The sequence below is a fragment of the Amaranthus tricolor genome, chromosome 2 (genome assembly GCF_026212465.1).
Source record: "Amaranthus tricolor cultivar Red isolate AtriRed21 chromosome 2, ASM2621246v1, whole genome shotgun sequence".
NCBI lineage: Eukaryota > Viridiplantae > Streptophyta > Magnoliopsida > Caryophyllales > Amaranthaceae > Amaranthus > Amaranthus tricolor.
The window spans coordinates 23,191,540-23,212,012 of NC_080048.1; the positions used below are offsets into that span (position 1 = coordinate 23,191,540).

The 20,473-nt window shown below is 31.7% G+C and overlaps 1 protein-coding gene across 1 annotated transcript in view; it reads left to right on the forward strand.

The window, feature by feature from the left end:
• The first annotated feature begins 3,365 nt into the window (after positions 1-3,365).
• Positions 3,366-20,473, forward strand: part of LOC130805195 (probable LRR receptor-like serine/threonine-protein kinase At1g07650) — a 35,555-nt gene continuing 18,447 nt past the window's right edge. The window contains exon 1 of the mRNA XM_057669860.1: positions 3,366-3,639. Within this exon, the coding sequence (XP_057525843.1) occupies positions 3,507-3,639 (133 nt within the window). The 5' untranslated portion in view covers positions 3,366-3,506. The remainder of the gene's footprint in view (positions 3,640-20,473) is intronic.

Consider the following 20,473-nt stretch of genomic DNA (forward strand, 5'->3'; position numbering starts at 1 on the left):
AAACCCACGTCGAAGTATGTGCTCCCTAAGGATATCAACACTATCTACCTTTGATACATTGCCACAACTGACACATGGGGAATAAAAACCAACTCCCCCCGTCCTAACTTGATGTTCAACCGCAATACTACAAAATTCTAATACGCCATCAATAAATTCCGACGATTCAATGCTTCCATACATCCAAGAACGATCGTTTGTCATCCTAATTAGTGTAATTAATTGATTCAAAACAAAATTAATACACAACTTTTAAACATATATACTTAACGAACTCTAACTAACCACAAAATTAAGTAATAATCATTCATTTAACACTAATTAACCCAAATAATAACACAATGTTCATTTAACACTATCCAAATGATGTTTATTATAGTAACCATAATTAATAATATTCATATAAAAACAATAAAAATTAATAATTAATAATGTTTTTTAAGATTGTTAATGATGACTTCAATACTATAAAAAGTGATCATTTTAAACTTGTAGGTGATTACTTTATAACTATAATTGGTCACTTTAGAATTGCTACAAATTATTTGAAGGTACTTAAACTCTTTAATTATAAATAATCTTTCTAAAAATTTTAAAAAAAATAAAATTTAAAGTTATAATTGACTTTAATATACATCAAATTAACCTAATAGTGATCTTATTTGAAAATTTATGATACTACATACTAGACGTAGAGTATAAACAAACATAAGTCCAATTCACCCTTAAAATTCGGTCTAGTGGCTTACCAAGAAGGACTGATTTATAGATTATGTATCATGCATTATTTTTCCAGTTAAGGGAATGATTTAAAAAAAAGCGTTGTTGAAAGAATTTTACAAATAAAATTGATTTATATGAATGTGAATTATAGAATGTGATTAGATCATTTGCATATTATTTCTAGTGAATTATATAATTCTATAATTCTAATCACAAACTACAAACAACTCATACATCAATGAACTCTAACAACAACATAAACGAATCATACACATTTAAAACTTAAACGAACAAGAAACTTAAAAATTAAATATACTTTCTGAACAAAAATTATTTACTCCACAAATAATAATATACTAGTATTATTTATCAACTAGGAGTATTATTATTTTGTATTAACTATAATAGAAATAACATGAAAAATAAGAATGCAATATTAATATTTTCATATTAAAATTTTCATCTCTGAATCGAAAGAGATGAAACAAATTTAAGTAGAAAGGAGATCAGAGTAGCAAGCTAACCTTGAATTTCTATAATTTCTAGTGCATAAACGAACATGTATGACAAATCAAAATTAAAACTTAAAAAAAACAACATACACATTCATAAAGTATGAAAAATTTAAACCTAATTTACAAAATCAAAATGAAAAAGATACCTTGAATTTCGTGGGTTTGAGAGAAAATGTAGAACAAGAAGAAGAAAATGGCGTGATAATGGCGTGATAATGGTTTGAGAGAAGGATGAAGATGAACACAAGAAATGAACACAAATCTTGATTATGCTTAATCTTACGTTGGTGAAGATGAAGAACGATACGTTGTAGTCGAGTTTTTTCAATGGGTTTGAGAAGAGGAAACGTTGTGTAGTCGAGTTTTGTGAAAAATAATGGCGGGCTGTGTAATTAAAGTGATGAAGAAGCATGTTGTATACAATAAGATAGGTTATTTGCTACGGACCTTAACCAACCGCAGCAATAAAAGCTTTTTTTTTTAAATTTTGCTGTGTTAAAACGGTTATTTTGGGATATTTGCTGCGGGCTCAATGATAACCGCAGCAATAAATGCAATTAATACGGTTATTTGCTGCGGGCCCTAGCCAACCGCAGCAATTAATGCTTTTTTTTTTAATTTTGCTATGTGTTAACGGTAATTTTGGATTATTTGCTGCGGGCCCATAAATAACCGCATCAATTAATATTAGAATGGCGTATTTGCTGTGGTCAACCAACAAAAATCGCAGCAATTAGTTCTTTTTTTTTTCCAAATCTTTTTCCTATTTATTGCTGCGAATAAACAAAAACCGCAGCAAATGATAAGCAGCAAATACGTTTTTTCCCACTAGTGCGTTTTGGGGGCTGACCGCAGCAAATAATGCCACTTATTTGCTGCGGTTTTGGGGGCTGACCGCAACAAATAATGCCCTGTTTTGCTGCGGTGTTAAACCACAGCATTTAAAATAGGTCATTTGCTGCTATCACTATTGCTTGGGGCCAAAACCGCAGCAAATAATGGCCAAAAAACTGCAGCAAATGAAGTTTTTTCTACTAGTGAAAATTTTCAGGACAGTTTACTTTCGATTTTGGTTTGGATTTTCGGGTCTGATTACATTTGAACAACTCTATAGGAGTGTTATGTTATAAGTTTAATAACATAGTTTAGAATATCACTAATCAACAGTTGATCTACTGGTTGGAGTGTGATAATAATAATAATAATAATCATAATAATAATAATAATAATAATAATAATAATAATAATATTAATAACACTTTTTGAGGTGTTGGTGCCACGTGTGCTCCAAGTGGGTGTGTAGAGGTTGCCAATTTTTCATCCAATTTTTTTTTGGACCAATCTGGTGGTCAGAATCTGGTCGGAAAAATGGTCGAAAATTTTTTTAGCAACCTTTTTCTTGTTATTTTCGGATAAATTCTAAAATAGTGTTTTCCGACTAATTTCCGACTAATTTCCACCTATTTATTAGTAGGAAATTAGTCGGAAATTTCCTACTGTTTTCTGACTAACTTGGTAGTTGAAATTTCCGACTAATTTTTCGACTAACCATGGTTAGTCGGAATTACCGAATGTTTTCCTACTAAAATGAAATTTCGACCATTCTGAACGACTATTCCAATATAGTCGGAAATCAGTCTGTATAGAGCTATAACGACTTATTTTCGATTGTTTTGGGCAGTCGAAAAGTTGCTGTTTTTTTGTAGTGCTTGTAACAGTTTTATCATCAACCAAAATTAATACAAAAAACCCTAATACAGAGAGTTATTCAACTCTTCAGAATGTACGCAACCTTGCCTTTTTTATTAATGATAATACTAACAAAAAAAATTATTTCTGATTGATTGTTGGTAGCAAATGTCATGTATAAATTGATATAGATAAGTGCACATGACTTAAATATATAATCTATTCATATTTAATAATTTTTAAAATTAACAAAAATCAATGACTTGGAATTTATAGTAAAAATGAATGATTAAGATTGCTTAATTGTGGTGATTGGCTTAAAGAGTATAAATAGTCCTGTCACACTCGGCTCTCCCACATCCCCTTGAAAAGTATAAGCATATCCTCAAGATTTGTCAGCCGATCGAATAGGAATTTCCAACTTGGATAAGTTAAGCTTTGCCAATTTTGCGTCTAACATTTCCGAATGTTTTGAAGAAAAGTGTCAAAGTCCAAATAAATCAAATCATTTCATATATAAATCCCCTTATTGGAAAAACCCTCAAACAAACACCTGGAGATCAGCTAACTAGATAGATCATGAGTTCAGCAACTCGGAGTAGCAAATGTTATTCAATGATGATGCTCCAAGTCTTATGGGTTTTGGTTGTTTACATGTTCAGTGCATTTGCTGATTCTGATGATTGCCCACCTAATACACCTGCTCATGAAGGTTTGCATATTATTCTAGCTTTTTAAAAACTACTCGCTCCTTTAGTTTTATATTTATTTATTCATATTTTTGTGTCGACTTAGCTTTTAAGTGTTCTACCTTGCATGCATGCATATTATTATTGATTATGTTTGAAATACAAAATAAAACAATTTAAGCTTAATTATGTTGTTGCATGTATATTTTGAAGATATATATGTTGGCCAGATCACCATATTTATATATACACGTTTGTGCTATATTATTATTGACATTGGCAATGCAAAAACTTAAGATGAGAATGGGACGTAAACATAACACAAGATTAGAATTGTTCGAGCCGCTAGAATTAATAAAAATTTCTTCTCAACTAGTATCCACTAGAGCAGTGTCTTTCTTGATATTTCATGGCCTTAGAAAAATCGAAAGAAATAGTCTTTTTTATGTAAAGTCTAAATAAAACTTAAACGGGTGTTTGAATAAATAACAGAGACGGACCGTATATATTGTAATTATCATTATTAAATATAAATTGTAAATTTTTAAATAACCATAATTTTCATATATCAAAATCCTTTTAAGTGCTATACAAATATCTATTTTATAACAAATAACCTACGCCAAAGGAAAAATTTAATTAAGGAGAGCCGTGTCCGCCCCCAACACCTCTATCTACGCGACTAGGCCTATAACTATTGGTTGACATAAAATACTTTGAAAAACTCTAATTTGGTAAAAATATTAATCAATAATAAAAGGTCAACTCCACCAATTTATAATCTTGTTTGGAGATATTTTTTTAGAAGAGAATGTATTCTCTCTACACAAAGTGTCAATATTATTAGAGTGATATTCCGAATTACAATCAAGAGTATTTTGATAAGATGCATAAAAAGTTTGGGTTATTACGAGAAGAATACATTAATTATAAGGATAATTTGAGTTAACTAATTATTAGTCAGAATTAAATTATTTTAAATATATTTTTCCTAAAATAAATTAACGTCCAACAATAATATTATATCTCAATATTCATCATAATTATTACATTTTAGTTTTTACTATTAGTTTACTCAGCTCTAAGTCACAAATGCATTATGTATTTGTGGCTGGTTACAAGTGTATCATTCGAAGCGATCTTTACGTTTTCCATCGCAAATTGAAGCCACTTCAAATATTCTTTAATCTCTAAAAAAATATCCCTACAATTATTTTAGTTCACATGTAGGATTGGAGGATCGAAACCAAAAATAAAGTAACATAATATCATACCTCACCTAAATAAACTAAAATTTTTTTAATTAATGATCATCTGGCCGTAAGTATATTTTTTTTCTTTCTTGATTCTTTATAGGAAAATCATTAAGTTCCTTGCCTTATAATACTTTATTATAATCGTTAAGCTAATCTTGAATTAAATTTAGTTAAAAGTTAATGTTGAATTGATTAGAATACGTATCATATATGCATCAGTTCTGTCTCTATCAATAGGTTTGTTGGTCAATTTAGTTGCCGTGAGCTGATTGGGATTAATATTTAATTAAGATTTAACTCATATCGCTTCCTTTTTACAAGTTTTTCGTACTCTATTATTATGTACACACTAAAACCAGGTGGAAGATTTAATATCACTAATTTTTTATTAAGATTGTCTCACCGTAAGACAATTTTAATTGGGTTAGCTCAAATTATTAAAAGAAAACCGCTTCATGCACAAGTTTAAATTCAATTTTCATTGTTTTGTAATTTTTTTTTACTCATAGACCTTTTGTATAAGCCGATATCACAGTGAGACGGTCTCATACAAGACGTGTTGTCTACTAATTCATTGATGTATTAACACTAAAACCGGTTTCTTTCACTCCCCGTGTGAAAAAACTTCAAACCCTTTAAAGCATCATCAATCATACTTTTTTAATTTGGTCAATGACCTTGTCTTTTTTCCCGCAATAATAATCTGTGTTGAACATTTCCTAATATTCAAATTAAATGGAATTCATGAGGCACAACAGAAGGGAACAATAAATTGTAATGCATCTTTTAAGTATAGTTAAAAAGAAAGAAATTATAAATAAAACGTTATCGTGATTATTTTTCCATAATAAAATAGGGTAGAGTCACTATTGTTAGTAAAATGTAGTATATAAGTAAGAGTAGCTATCTTGAGTTGGTGAAGTTTGAGATGTAACAAGGAGAAGTAAACGAGAGAATTAAGAGCCCGAATTCAGAGGGCTTAACTGGTCTTAGAAGACTAATATTCCCATTTCCAAATATAAAACCTTACTCAAATTAGGTTATTGTTGGCTAAAAAGTACTCCTAATATTTTTTAAAGTTGATCCCACAAATAACTTGTCTTATTTGTTGTTTATCCGAAGATTATTTCTATTTACCACTAATGTTTTAAATATTTTTTAATACTCTTTTCATTTTTTCCACTAACTTTATTTAATATATTTTTTAATGTTTTTAGTTTTCACTTTTCCTCAATCAAATTAATTATTTAATAAAATAATATATCTATAATCAAAAAGATTTTATTTTTAATTCTAGAAACGGAGAAGTAATAATAAGTAAGAACAATAATAAAAAAGAGTTTTTGTTACTGTTATAAAACAATATTTGTAATTGTCTCGAACTTCTGATGATTATTCTCGAGTGAGCGACTCTTTATGAATAGTTATAGTTCCTTATATACAATGAATACGATGATGATGCCTCCGTATATTCTAATCAACTAAAAAACCTTAACACAATAATGCGTGTAATATTTGCTTTCTACTTTTCATTATTGTTATGTATTAGTTTGAATATAATAAGAATTAATCTTACAAGGTGTAATAGTCTTTTCTGTTATTTGAGTACATACTCATTTTTGCAATAATCCTGTTATTTAATTAAGTCATGTTACTCATGTAAGATTAAGATGTTTACTGTGGCTGGTCTCTAATTGCTGCTTTCTAGATTCGGGCGACGAGAAATATTCAAACTAGCGTTTTCACTCTAATGTTTGACAATTATAATTATAATTTATAATAATAATATAATATAATATAATAAATTGTCAATCGTTTTAATTTTCTATAAACAGTTTGAATGTTAAATTATTTAATTTGGGTATAAACCTGTACAGTGGCGGGCCTAGGATTCGAAATATGGGGTTGCAACCTTAATAAAGGCGTCTTAAAATAAAATTAAAGTTAAACTAAATCATACAAAAATACAAAACTAAATTATTATTAAATTATACTCCCTCATATTCTCTTTACTTGTTCCATTTGGTTTTGGCATATTTACCAATGCACGTTTTCAATCTTAAATGTCTCTTATTTTGCTTGAATAATAATTATAAAAAGTTGATATTAATGAAATCTACAATTATAAGACGAATTAAACGAGATACCACATGACTTTATTGTAACTTATAGATTAAGAACAAATTACATAATAAAAGTAATTGATGAATAGTGTTGAAAAAACAAATGAAATAAGTAAAGCGAATATATTAAATTATACACAAATAAAATTGAAATTATACATCTTTGTTTAAAGCAAAAAAATTATACCCAAATCAAATTATACTTAAATTCACAATACAAAACTAAATTAAATTCTAAATTCTAATTCAATTTCAATAGTTTACCTAATTATGGGAGAATTGTAGTGTGTAGAAGAGGCCAAATGGGCGCGACTAAAAATGGACGAATATCAACAATAAAATTTAGAATGCGACAGCCGATGCAATGGTGTAAATAGGATGCAACAAGTCGGCAACACCAATTTAGAAAACACCGAAATAGAGTCAATGGTGTAAGAGGAAGGAACCGACAGTCGCCTAACAATTTCCTTCTTATAATAGTTATTAATTGCAATTGCTATCTTAAAGTATTAATAATAATAAAATTATAAATTATCAAAAGTGAATGTTATAGCTTAGTAGTATTGAACTAGGTCCGCCACTGGACATGTAGATGCATGCAGTACTCACAGTTCTCCATCATTTAATTCATTCAGGCGCAGATCCAATATAAGGTCAGTAATGTTAACTGACATCACTTCAAATTTTGGAGATGAAACACAATATTAGAAATCCTATTGAATAAATTGGTAAAGAAATTGACTTTTAACATAAAGATCATAAGTTCAAACCCTTCTAACTCATATTTTGTTGGCTTTTGCTGATTTGATGAATATATCCCATCCGGCCATTCCTATTGTTGATCCTTTTTTTTATTTATTTTTTGTTAATTTCTAATCTCAATCCCCCATTTTCACAAACCGTAATTCTTCTTATTTAGTATTTTCTTCCAAGTCTTGTTAGATAATCATGTTAAATTGTTAATATAATGTTTAGATTGTGTCGAAATAATGGAGAAATGAGGTTGATAAGTTATACTTTTAGAGGTGTTTGGTAATGGAACATAAAATATAATGAAAAGGAAATAATAAAAAAGAGTAAGGGTAAGGGTATAGGTTGTAGTTATATATTGTTTGGTATAAAGTTATAAAGGAAATATTTACTTGATCAAAATAAGGATATCCATTACCCTCAAGAAAGAGATTGTGTTAATCTAATAATTATACCAAATAAAAAATATAAAGTAATGGTAATTGAATCTCTTACTTGCTATTAAAAAATTCTTACCAAACACCTCCTTAATTAGTATATTATGTTTGTCATGTAAATATATATTTTCATGGAGTAAAATAGAACTAGAAAAAATATAATCTTTTAATTAGAATCATTAATTTCTGTTTTTGTCGATATTTAATATTTTAATGATTTATTTTATATTTAACTTTTATTTGAATTTAAGTATGAAATGTGTACTTTACTAATTTAAATTTAAATAAGAAATGTTTATTGAAAAAAAATACATAAATAAAATAAAAAATTAAATATGTGAATAAAAATAAAATATTGTGACTCATACTAAAAAAGAAAATATAATAAATACTACTACACGAAATAAAAAGGTAAATTGTTAAAATTAAACTAATATTTGCTCGATACGCTGAAAATAAACTCAACTTGTTAAGTTATTAAATTTATATAATCTACATGATGACATTATGCGTCGTATTTAGGAAATAAAAACTCGGCATGGACAATTACGTTTATCAATTATTGTTCATTTTAATTTTTTAACGCAATTAATTATATTTTTTTAAATTATCGACATTCATTTTATAATTTTCTGGTTCCGCCCATAAATTCATAATAATCGACTTTTACAGTTGTACTCCTCCATATACTCTGTCGCATATAGATTACCATTTGCCCGTGCATGCAAATTGTATTCACCTTTTTATGTACTACCTTAGACATTCTATTTTTTTTTTCGATCATTTTGATTATCTATCATCTTACGAATAAATTTAAATTAAATATCCCGTTTCGTAGGACTTGATTCTTTCACCGAAGAATATAGCCACTTCCACGAAAATTACTAAACGAGTATTTAATTACTTGCTTATTACTCCATAACTACGTCATATCTTACGATCATACCTCGTACAATCATACTTCGTACAATAATAAATACTTGCTAAATAAATGTTTTATTTACCATGCTTTGTCAAATGACAATGTTTACATTCGAGACAGAATAAAAACAAACTTGCTACCTTATTAAATACTTATATGATTTGAAAGTTAGCCCTCATATAAAAAACAATATATTTAGTTTTTAAAATCACACCAATTTAAATTTATACTCCCTCTGAACCAATTTAGTAGTCTCATTTTCTTATTTGGTAAAGTCTTTTTAGTTGTCCCATTTCTATTTTTGTCAATCTTTTTTTACCTAAATATCCTTAGTTCACACAAGTAATTACGAATATACCCTCATATACCTTACTTACCCAACTACCCTTCACTATTTACCCTTTATTACTTACCCTTTTTAATGGACCATACACCATCCTTAATAACCATACCCAAGCAAATGGGACATCTAAATTGATTCGGAGGGAGTATTATTTTATGTAAGTTTTAAAAAAGTAATTATCACCTCAAATTAGTCTATGCAATGAAACTATATAACTTGTAAAACTTTACATGAATAAAATTACAATCTTTTGTTATAAGGAAACATATTTTTGAATTACTTTGGAATTATCTAATTAATTGAATGAATTACATCTTTATTACCTCATCATAAACTGTAGAAATACTAATGGATGATCGAATGCAACAAGAGGGGGGTGAATTGTTGTGTAGTAGGTTTAAGATTTTTTGCTCAACTTTTTGCGGAATTATATTAAGTAAAGGACAAAACTTAAACTTAAAAACGAAAAGAAAAATAATAAAGGAGACAAGGATTTTTACGTGGAAACCTTCTTGGCCTAATAAGAAGGAAAAACCACGACCCCCCGGGATTTCAAAATTCTCACTATGTTAAGGCAATCAATTACAATTACACATAACAATAATTTGCTTCACTTGAAGCTTCTTAATTCTCTAAGTGCTTTTCTCAAAGCTTCTCTACTTAGGCCTAATTCTCTTCTCTTCTATTCTCTCCTTCTCTTTCTCTTCTCACGATTCTCTCTTCTACTACCCTTAGACTTCCCACAAGTCTAATTACAACAATAACACTCAATTACCCTTTACAAGGCCAATTCATAAAGATCAAAATGAAATAGTTGCATTAAGAAAAATATTATGAATTAATTGGCATTAAAAACTTAGAATATTTTTCTCAAATAAATCTCCCTTTTGATGGACACTCTTAATTCATGCATACCCATCTGAACCGTAAGTTCCCTCTTTTAAAGGGGAACAGCAAGTAGTGCACTCAGCCCATGTTCTCCAGGAGCTGCACACATCCCACGTTCTCCATAACTAACTTACTCCCAAAGAAAACGGGAAGTTAGTTAAAGGTGGGAGTGGAATGTAACTGCTGTATACACGGTTAAATCATCATGGGTCAAGGAGATCCTAAACTGTAGGAGACCAATTCAAAGTAGAGAACAAGTCTCTTGAATTCCGAGTTTATAGGAGATAAACAAGGAATTGATTTTCTCCATGTTTTTAGGCGAATTAAAATTATTTTGCCAATTAATAAATAAATTTAATTAAGCAACTAATTAAATTTTAACCTTTTACATTAACCAAAAACAGAAAATATAATTTTCGTAATCTTCCAGTCAATGTCTTCTTCGGACCTGTATCATGAGGAACAGCACACTGTCTCCATCTACAACATTCGTCAGAACTTCAACTCTAGGAACAGCAGACTGTTTTCCAGAGCAATTTCCCAACTTCTTGGATATTTGAGACATGTACTTCTTCCACGAATCAAGTCATAGGCTTCATCAACGATTCACATTAAATCGGATATGTACCTACAAAACAATCTCTAATAATATGTTTGTTTATTTAAAAGTAAAGTCATCATCAAAACCTTAAGAGGCCAACATAAACTATTTTAGTCACTAAATGAATTTTCCTTTTTAAAAAGTTTTTTTTTTAATAAAAATGATACATCATATTGTGATTCTAAGGTAATTTTGAGGTCATTTAATATGTTAGAAAAAATCTTTTGATCAAAAAACTTTATCTGATTTTTTTTAATATACTTGACTCTTTAGTCAGAATTAGAACCACATTTAAAGTACTTTCAACTATAAATAAATTTACTTTTATTCTACATTTGCACATTCAATTTCTATTAATATATATGCTAAAATTTATTTTATTCTCTCATAAAAAATCCATTGCATTATGTCAATTCACTTAAAAATAATTATGAATTTAACTTTACACATGAAATTATTAGCTTTATATCAATTTATTTATAAACAAATGGAAATATTTTTATATATGTCAATACTAAGAGCTAAATGCGTAGCACAAATATTCTATATTAGTATATAATATATAGATCGGTATTGTATTTGTTTTTTAGTTTTTAAACAATGAACATCCATAAAGTAGACTATTAATTCCTTAGACTTATTTTTTCTTACTTAAAAAATTTTAGTTTTTACAAAACAATTAACTCCTTAACATAAGTTTATTATAAAACAGTAGTATAGAGAAGAAAAAATTCATTATATAATGTTTATTTCCTCTTTCCTAATTCCCATTCGAATTCTCTAGCTTATCCCGCATGAAAAATAGCATACACCATGACAATTTTGTTGGTGGAAAATATTTAAGAATAATAATCATTATAAAATATTACAATTGGACATTTTCGTTTTCAAACATGCTGGTTTAAGGGGTGTGCGCAACCGTACAAAGCCCCCGAAATGAACGACTTTATATATGATTACATAGCTAATAATTTTCTTAGGAGGTGTAATGACAGGATTATGCTAGTTAGGATAGTAGTGAGGGAAGAAATCATATCCATTATCAGTGCGTACGGGCCCCAAGCTGGACTCGATGAGCAGGTAAGGTGTGAATTCTGGGATAACCTAGGAGAGCTCATGAGAACTATCCCCGAGGATGAGAAAGTTTTCTTAAGAGGGGACTTTAACGGACATATAGGCAGAGATGCAGGCTACTATAACTCGGTACATGGAGGGTTTGGTTTGGGGGTAAGGAATGCGAGTGGAGAGAATTTGTTGGACTTTGCGCTAGCAAAAGATTTGATTATACAATCTTTAGAAAGAAAGAAGAGCATTCAATTACATATAAGAGCGGAGGGCATGCAACCCAAGTTGACTATTTCTTAGTGTGCAAGGGAGATCGGCCCTCATGCTTGGATTGTAAGGTGGTGTTGGGTACAGAGATGCCCACCCAACACAAGCTTCTAGTAATGGTTTTCAAGACGAGGAAGAAAATCGTAGAGAAGAAGGTCGAGTCTAGGGTGAAAATCATGTCGAGGAGACTCAAAGGGGATATGGTCAGAATCAAATATTCATGAGAACTTCAACAAACTTAGCAACACAGATGATCACTAAACTAGCATAAACACAGCAGCACACATATCATTCATAAGAATCAATATAAATCAACAAGATATGTAACTGTGTATTCACTACTCCTGTTAAGTTTGTGCATAATCTTCCCCCTTTTGACATCAATCAAAAAGAAATGGAAGTTATCAAATCTCAGCACAAACCATATAGATTTGTTAGTGATGAAAACAACAAACAACAATAATAAAAGCAAGTGCTATGAACAATGATTAAACCTGCATAGAGTTAATTGTTTCAGACCATGAAAATAAAAAACAAAGAAAAGTAGCAATTGTTCAAAGTTACAACAACCATGTACCCCAGATGGTACAAGGCAAAAAAAAAATTGTTTGATAAGTGATACAGCCAACAAATCATTAAATTTTTGAGCAGAGGGATCAACGGTCAGTCTCTTCATCAATGTACTCAGTCTGCACCTCCACTGTGTCCAGCTTGGCACCAAGGCGTTGTTCCATTTGGTTTAGCTGATCCACAAAACTTTTCTTTTCAATGCAGTCTGATAAATGAGAGATCATCAACGAAGGAAAATTTATTTTAATATGTTTTTCCATGCAGTAAATCAAGGTGGCATCACGCAAACTCACTTGACTACGTTTTGAGTTTCGTGGTAAGATAAATCTGCGAGCAACATTGTACAACAATTTATGCATAGGGGACAGAACATTGTGACTGATCTTCCCCTTTTGATCAATTCCTAAAAATTTTAAAATTGTTCGTTCATTAATGCCAGAAAATGCAATCTTTGACCCAATATGATATGTATCGAAACCAACATTGGGAACATTAAACCATTCCCCTAATAAAGCGCTGTTAAATTCAATTTTAACAGTTTTAACAACACTAGTACACATACCGCCATCATTAGAGAAATTTACAATAAATTCTCTCATTAGGTTTGGAAAAATCGAATTGCAACTGAAATTTGACATTAACAATTCCCATTCTTGATACTGTAAAATCTCATGCAATCTAGGAAAGTTCGTAGAATCATACCAATATTTGTCCAACCCGAACGCTACAGTCATCTCCTTTGAGACTTCTTCTGCGCTGTTTGGATCAACATGCTTCGATCGCTTAACTACTCTAGAAGATGAACCACCTGTTGACATTTTTCTTTTGGTACTGGTGGGTTCAGTGGAGTGTTTCGGTGATTCTTGTGTAATTTCAGTTGGTGTTGGTGGTGCGTCCTGCAGTAATGGAGGTGGAAGTACTACCCTTAGTGGTTTTGGTTGATCAGGCATACAGGATTTCGGAGTTTTCTTGCCTGATTTAGAGGATTTGGGGGTTTTCATTTTTGAATTTTGAAGGTTTTTTGAGAGGAAGAAGGACGGTTCTTGAGTGAGAGATTGAGAGAAGGTTTGGGAAGGTGACGTGAAGCAGGGGTTTTTAAATTATTGAAGTGACGGTTACTCCTCCAAGTCCCATCTCTTTATTGCTTTGCATTACTTGAGTGAAGAAGAACCGTTTTCCCAAAAGTTCTCAGACGGTTTGGCCGTATAAAAATGTTAAATATGAATAAAATATAAAATAAGAAATAAAGAAAATTAATTATGATTTTATGAAATATTATGAAGAAAATGATGAACACATTGCTTTGGTCTGATTGAATTAACAACATGCAAACATAAAAACATTCATAGTACAAACTTTATTACGTGTTTACTTGATCCATGCAATAATTGATTTTCAATCAAGATATTGAGATTGATTCCTGACCTTTTCATTCTCATGATGCTTCAATGGGAAATATATGCAACTAACTTTAGTGGAGCTTGATCATACCAAGTTCCAATCTCATCTTTTCATATTGTTCCCTAGGAAGTGGTTTGGTCAGAATATCTGCAACTTGTTCATTTGTGTTAACATGCTTCAATACAATATTTTTGTGTTCTACGTTATCCTTTAGAAAATGATGTCTAATGTGTATATGTTTAGCACGTGAATGATGCACTGGATCTTTGGATATACATATGGCACTGGTATTGTCACAATAAATAGGAATGCATTCAACTTTAATACCAAAATCTCTAAGTTGCTGTTTTATCCAGAGCATTTGGGAACAGCAAGCTGCTGCTGCTACGTATTCAGCTTCGGCAGTGGATAATGCAACTGTGTTTTGTTTCTTGGAACTCCATGAAACTAAACATGAGCCAAGATATTGTACCATACCTGATGTACTTTTTCTATTAACAAGATCACCTGCATAATCTGCATCACTAAAACCTTTTAAATCATAAACATCACTTTTAGGATAAAATAGGGACAAGTCGTCTGTTCCCTTCAGATATCTCAAAATTCTCTTTACTGCCGTGAGATGTGATTCTTTAGGATTTGATTGAAATCTAGCACATAAACCAACACTAAAAGAGATATCAGGTCTACTTGCAGTTAGATACAATAAAGAACCTATCATGCCTCTATACATGGTTTGATCTACGTTGTTCCCATTTGGGTCTTCATCTAGTCTAACATTGGTAGCCATAGGTGTGTGGTTGGTTTTAGAGTTGTTTAGTCCATATTTCTTAAGAAGTTCTTTAATGTATTTTTGTTGATGAATAAAAATACCATTTTCAGTTTGTTTAATTTGCAAACCAAGAAAGAAATTTAATTCTCCCATCATGCTCATTTCAAATTCTGTACCCATAAGGTTAGCAAATTCTTTACATAATAAATCATTAGTAGCACCAAAAATAATATCATCAACATAAATTTGAACAACCAAAATATGAGAACCTTTATTCTTAAAGAACAAGGTTTTATCGATTTTTCCTCTTACAAAGTTATTTTGAATCAAAAACTTTGAAAGTCTTTCGTACCATTGCCTAGGTGCTTGCTTCAAGCCATATAGGGCTTTGTCAAGCTTGTAGACATGATTAGGACAAGAGGTATTCTCAAAACCTGGGGGTTGTTCCACAAAAACTTCTTCATCAAGATAACCATTCAAAAAAGCACATTTCACATCCATTTGATATAGTTTAAAATTCATAAATGCAGCAAAAGAAATTAAGATTCGGATAGCCTCTAACCTTGCTACTGGAGCAAAAGTCTCAGTGTAATCAATACCTTCTTGTTGATTATAACCTTTAACCACGAGTCTAGCTTTATTTCTAACAATTATTCCATGCTCATCAAGCTTGTTCCGAAATACCCATTTCAAACCAATAACTTTCTTGTTTTTCGGTTTGAGTTCCAAGTGCCACACTTTATTTCTTTCAAACTCATTTAATTCATCTTGCATGGCAACTATCCAATCGGAATCCTTCAAAGCTTCCTCGTGATTTTTAGGTTCAAGTGATGATAGGAACGCAAAGTGTGCACAAAAGTTTCTCAATTGAGATCTAGTTTGTGTTCCCTTATTTATATCACTTACAATTGAATCAAGAGGATGATATCTTTGATACTTCCAAGGTTTAGGCACAAATTCTCTTGAAGGAACAGTAGCATGTTCTTGTTCAGTAACTTGATTGACATTCTGTTCAGCTACTGGATCATTTTGTTCATCTGTGGGAACAGCTGGATTGGGAACAGTCTGCTGGTCCTGTTGTGCTGGCAGTTCCTGGGTTTGGTCAGTTTCTTCTGCCTCTTCTTGTATCGACTGTTCGCTTGCTGTTCCTCGATCTTGCACTTTTATTCCTTCATCTTCATCTTCCAAATTTGCAAGACCTATTTTAATATTACTTGTTTCCTGTTCACTTGTTGAAAAGTTAGTTTCATCAAAGATTATGTGAACAGACTCTTCTACACTCATTGTTCTCTTATTATATACTCTGTAAGCTTTGCTTTGTGATGAATAACCAAGAAATACTGCCTCATCACTTCTTTCATCAAATTTACCTATGTTTCGTTTTCCATTCACATGAACAAAACATTTGCATCCAAATATACGAAAATAGGAAATATTTGGTTTAACACCTTTGAGCAATTAATAGGGTGTCTTTGAAGTGATTGGTCTAATTAGTACACGATTCAATGTATAGCATGCAGTATTAACGGCTTCTGCCCAAAAATTCCTAGGTAGACCACTAGCAATCAACATGGTCCTAGCCATTTCTTCTAAGGTCCTATTTTTCCTTTCTACCACACCATTTTGTTGTGGTGTTCTAGGTGCGAAAAAATTGTGATTTATACCATGTTCATTGCAATAATTCATGAAGTTTGAATTTTCAAATTCTTTCCCATGATCAGACCTAATGTGAACAATTTGATTATTGGTAGATTTTTGTGTTTTATTAGCAAAGGAAACAAACTCATCAAAAGCTTCATCTTTGCTTGCCAAAAATAAGGTCCACGTGAATCTACTATAATCATCAACAACAACAAACACATACTTTTTGCCACTACGGCTTTGTGTTCTCATTGGTCCACATAAATCCATATGAATTAATTCTAATGGTCTAGTGGTAGTCACAACGTTCTTTGATTTAAAGGATGACCGCACTTGTTTCCCTTTAGCACAAGGATCACAAACTTCATTTTTAAGGAATTTTATTGCAGGTAATCCTCTTACTAGGTCTTTTGATCTTAAAGTGTTAATCAATGAATAACTAGCATGACCTAGACGCTTGTGCCAAAGAAGTGGGTCTTCTTCAATAACACTTAAACACGTTAGACTGTTTCTGGGAACAGTGTCCAGGTCCACCACATAGGTGTTCCCTTTTCTGATTCCCTCCAGCACAGGGTCTCCTGTACTGTTCCTAGAAATTATGCATTTTTCAGAAGTAAACTTAACAAAGTTACCTTTGTCGCAAAATTGAGAAATACTTAACAAATTGTGTTTTAAATTCTCGACTAAAAATACATTATCAATAGCATGGGAACTAGACCTTCCAACCTTTCCTTTGGCGATTATCTCACCCTTCATGTTGTCACCGAAGGTTACTGTTCCCCCATCATAGGCTTCAAGTGAGAGAAATTTAGATTTATCACCCGTCATATGCTTGGAACACCCACTGTCGAGATACCATGAGTTGTTCCCCCTCACTTGATCCTGCAAAGCAAATTAGTGGTTAGGTGCAGGAACCCATTCATCCTTGGGTTCCTTGTCGACAATATTTGAATCACATTTCTTAATCCATGTACGTTCGACATAATTTTTATTTGCTTTGACATGCTGTTCCTTCTTTATACATTGATGTTTTAGGTGTCCACTTTTACCACAGAAGGAACATATTTTGCTACTTGGGAGATCTACATAGAACTTTTTCTTTTTATCATTCCTTATATAGCCTAGACCTTCTTTACTTTTGGTTTTAGCATTTAGAATCCATTTGGGAATTTCATTGATTTTCCCTTTTCCTCTTAAGTTTATTTTATTTTTCAAATTTTCATTTTCAATTTCGCAGGATTCTAATTTTGATTTCAACCTTTGAAATTTAGTGCTAACCATGTGAGTGGTTTTATCATTTTCAACCGATTTTGATCTTAACAAATTGCTTTGATTCAATTCAATATTAAGAGTGATAAATTCCTGTTTTAATTTTTCCAACTGCTCTTTCAAAATGATATTCTTATCTAGCAAATCAAAGAATCTACTTTGTACATCGATTCTAAAGGAGTTTAGATATGAGATATGATCTTCACTTAAGTTAAGATCTTTCTCAATCTGGAGACACCTAGCTGTTTTTTCATCTAGCTTTTCTTGTTTCTCTAAGAGTAATTTGATTAAATCGTTTTTACTCATGTTGGACAGTTGTTTAGGAGATGGTACAGAAAGCATTACCTCTTTTTCTTCGGATTCTTCATGAGATGCCATGAGGCATAGGTTTGCTGTTTCCTCCTCCACTGGAGCTTCTGTCTCAGCCTCGCTTTCCGTATCTCCCCAAGCTGCTACCATTGCTTTTCTAAAATCTGTTTTGAAATTACCCTTCTTATATTGTCTTCCAACTTCTTTTGCTTTTCCCTTGCCCTTCTCATTTTTCCATTGAGGGCAATTCTTGATGAAGTGTTCAGTGCTCCCACACTTGTGGCATTCAAAACTTGTCTTCAAGTTCGGTGTTCCCTTCTCTTTGTTATTCCTTTGATTACCATACCTTCTGTTCCTGAAGAATTTTTTGAATTTTCGAGCCAACAGTGCTGCTTCCTCTTCACCAGTTTCTGATTCATCGCTATCATCAGCTGCTAGAGCCAGTCCTTTGTTTCGGGAACTGTCAGCTGTTCCCAAATGCAATTCATGGGTCATAAGAGAACCAGCCAGCTCTTCCAAATTGAACTTGGTGAAATCTTTGGACTCCTGAATGGCTGTTACCTTTGCTCTCCAGCGTTCGTCTTGAGGAAGACTCCTAAGCACTTTTCTAACTTGTTCATCAACGGGAATGATTCTACCAAGAGAGACTAACTCATTCGTAATATTTGTGAACCTAGTGAACATTTCTTGAATGTTTTCCCTAGGTTCCATTACGAATCTTTCATATTTGGACATTAGCAAATCAATCTTGGATCTCTTTACTTCACTAGTACCTTCATGGGTAACTTCGAGCAGGTCCCAAATCTGCTTAGCGGTTTTGCAACCCATAATTCGATTGTGCTCATTTGGACCAAGCCCACAGTGAAGTAACTTGATAGCAAAAGCGTTCATCTCCATCTTTTGGAAATCTTCCTTTTCATATTCAGTGATTGGCTTTGGAATTACTTCATTATTGGAGTTGATGGTCGTCACCTTAAAGTCTCCAATTTCAATGACTCTCCAAACTTGATAATTTTCGGCCTTTATGAAGATTTCCATTCTATTTTTCCAGTAAGTATAGAATTTCCCATCGAACATGGGTGGCCTTTGTGTGGAGTACCCCTCTTCCATGCGCTCGTTCATCTTCAACATCTTGACAGGGAACAGGATACAGCTCTCAGGGTTTCCTGATTAAATGAGGAACAGGGCTCTGATACCAATTGTAGAAATACTAATGGATGATCGAATGCAACAAGAGAGGGGGTGAATTGTTGTGTAGTAGGTTTAAGATTTTTTGCTCAACTTTTTGCGGAATTATATTAAGTAAAGGACAAAACTTAAACTTAAAAACGAAAAGAAAAATAATAAAGGAGACAAGGATTTTTACGTGGAAACCTTCTTGGCCTAATAAGAAGGAAAAACCACGACCCCCCGGGATTTCAAAATTCTCACTATGTTAAGGCAATCAATTACAATTACACATAACAATAATTTGCTTCACTTGAAGCTTCTTAATTCTCTAAGTGCTTTTCTCAAAGCTTCTCTACTTAGGCCTAATTCTCTTCTCTTCTATTCTCTCCTTCTCTTTCTCTTCTCACGATTCTCTCTTCTACTACCCTTAGACTTCCCACAAGTCTAATTACAACAATAACACTCAATTACCCTTTACAAGGCCAATTCATAAAGATCAAAATGAAATAGTTGCATTAAGAAAAATATTATGAATTAATTGGCATTAAAAACTTAGAATATTTTTCTCAAATAAATCTCCCTTTTGATGGACACTCTTAATTCATGCATACCCATCTGAACCGTAAGTTCCCTCTTTTAAAGGGGAACAGCAAGTAGTGCACTCAGCCCATGTTCTCCAGGAGCTGCACACATCCCACGTTCTCCATAACTAACTTACTCCCAAAGAAAACGGGAAGTTAGTTAAAGGTGGGAGTGGAATGTAACTGCTGTATACACGGTTAAATCATCATGGGTCAAGGAGATCCTAAACTGTAGGAGACCAATTCAAAGTAGAGAACAAGTCTCTTGAATTCCGAGTTTATAGGAGATAAACAAGGAATTGATTTTCTCCATGTTTTTAGGCGAATTAAAATTATTTTGCCAATTAATAAATAAATTTAATTAAGCAACTAATTAAATTTTAACCTTTTACATTAACCAAAAACAGAAAATATAATTTTCGTAATCTTCCAGTCAATGTCTTCTTCGGACCTGTATCATGAGGAACAGCACACTGTCTCCATCTACAACAT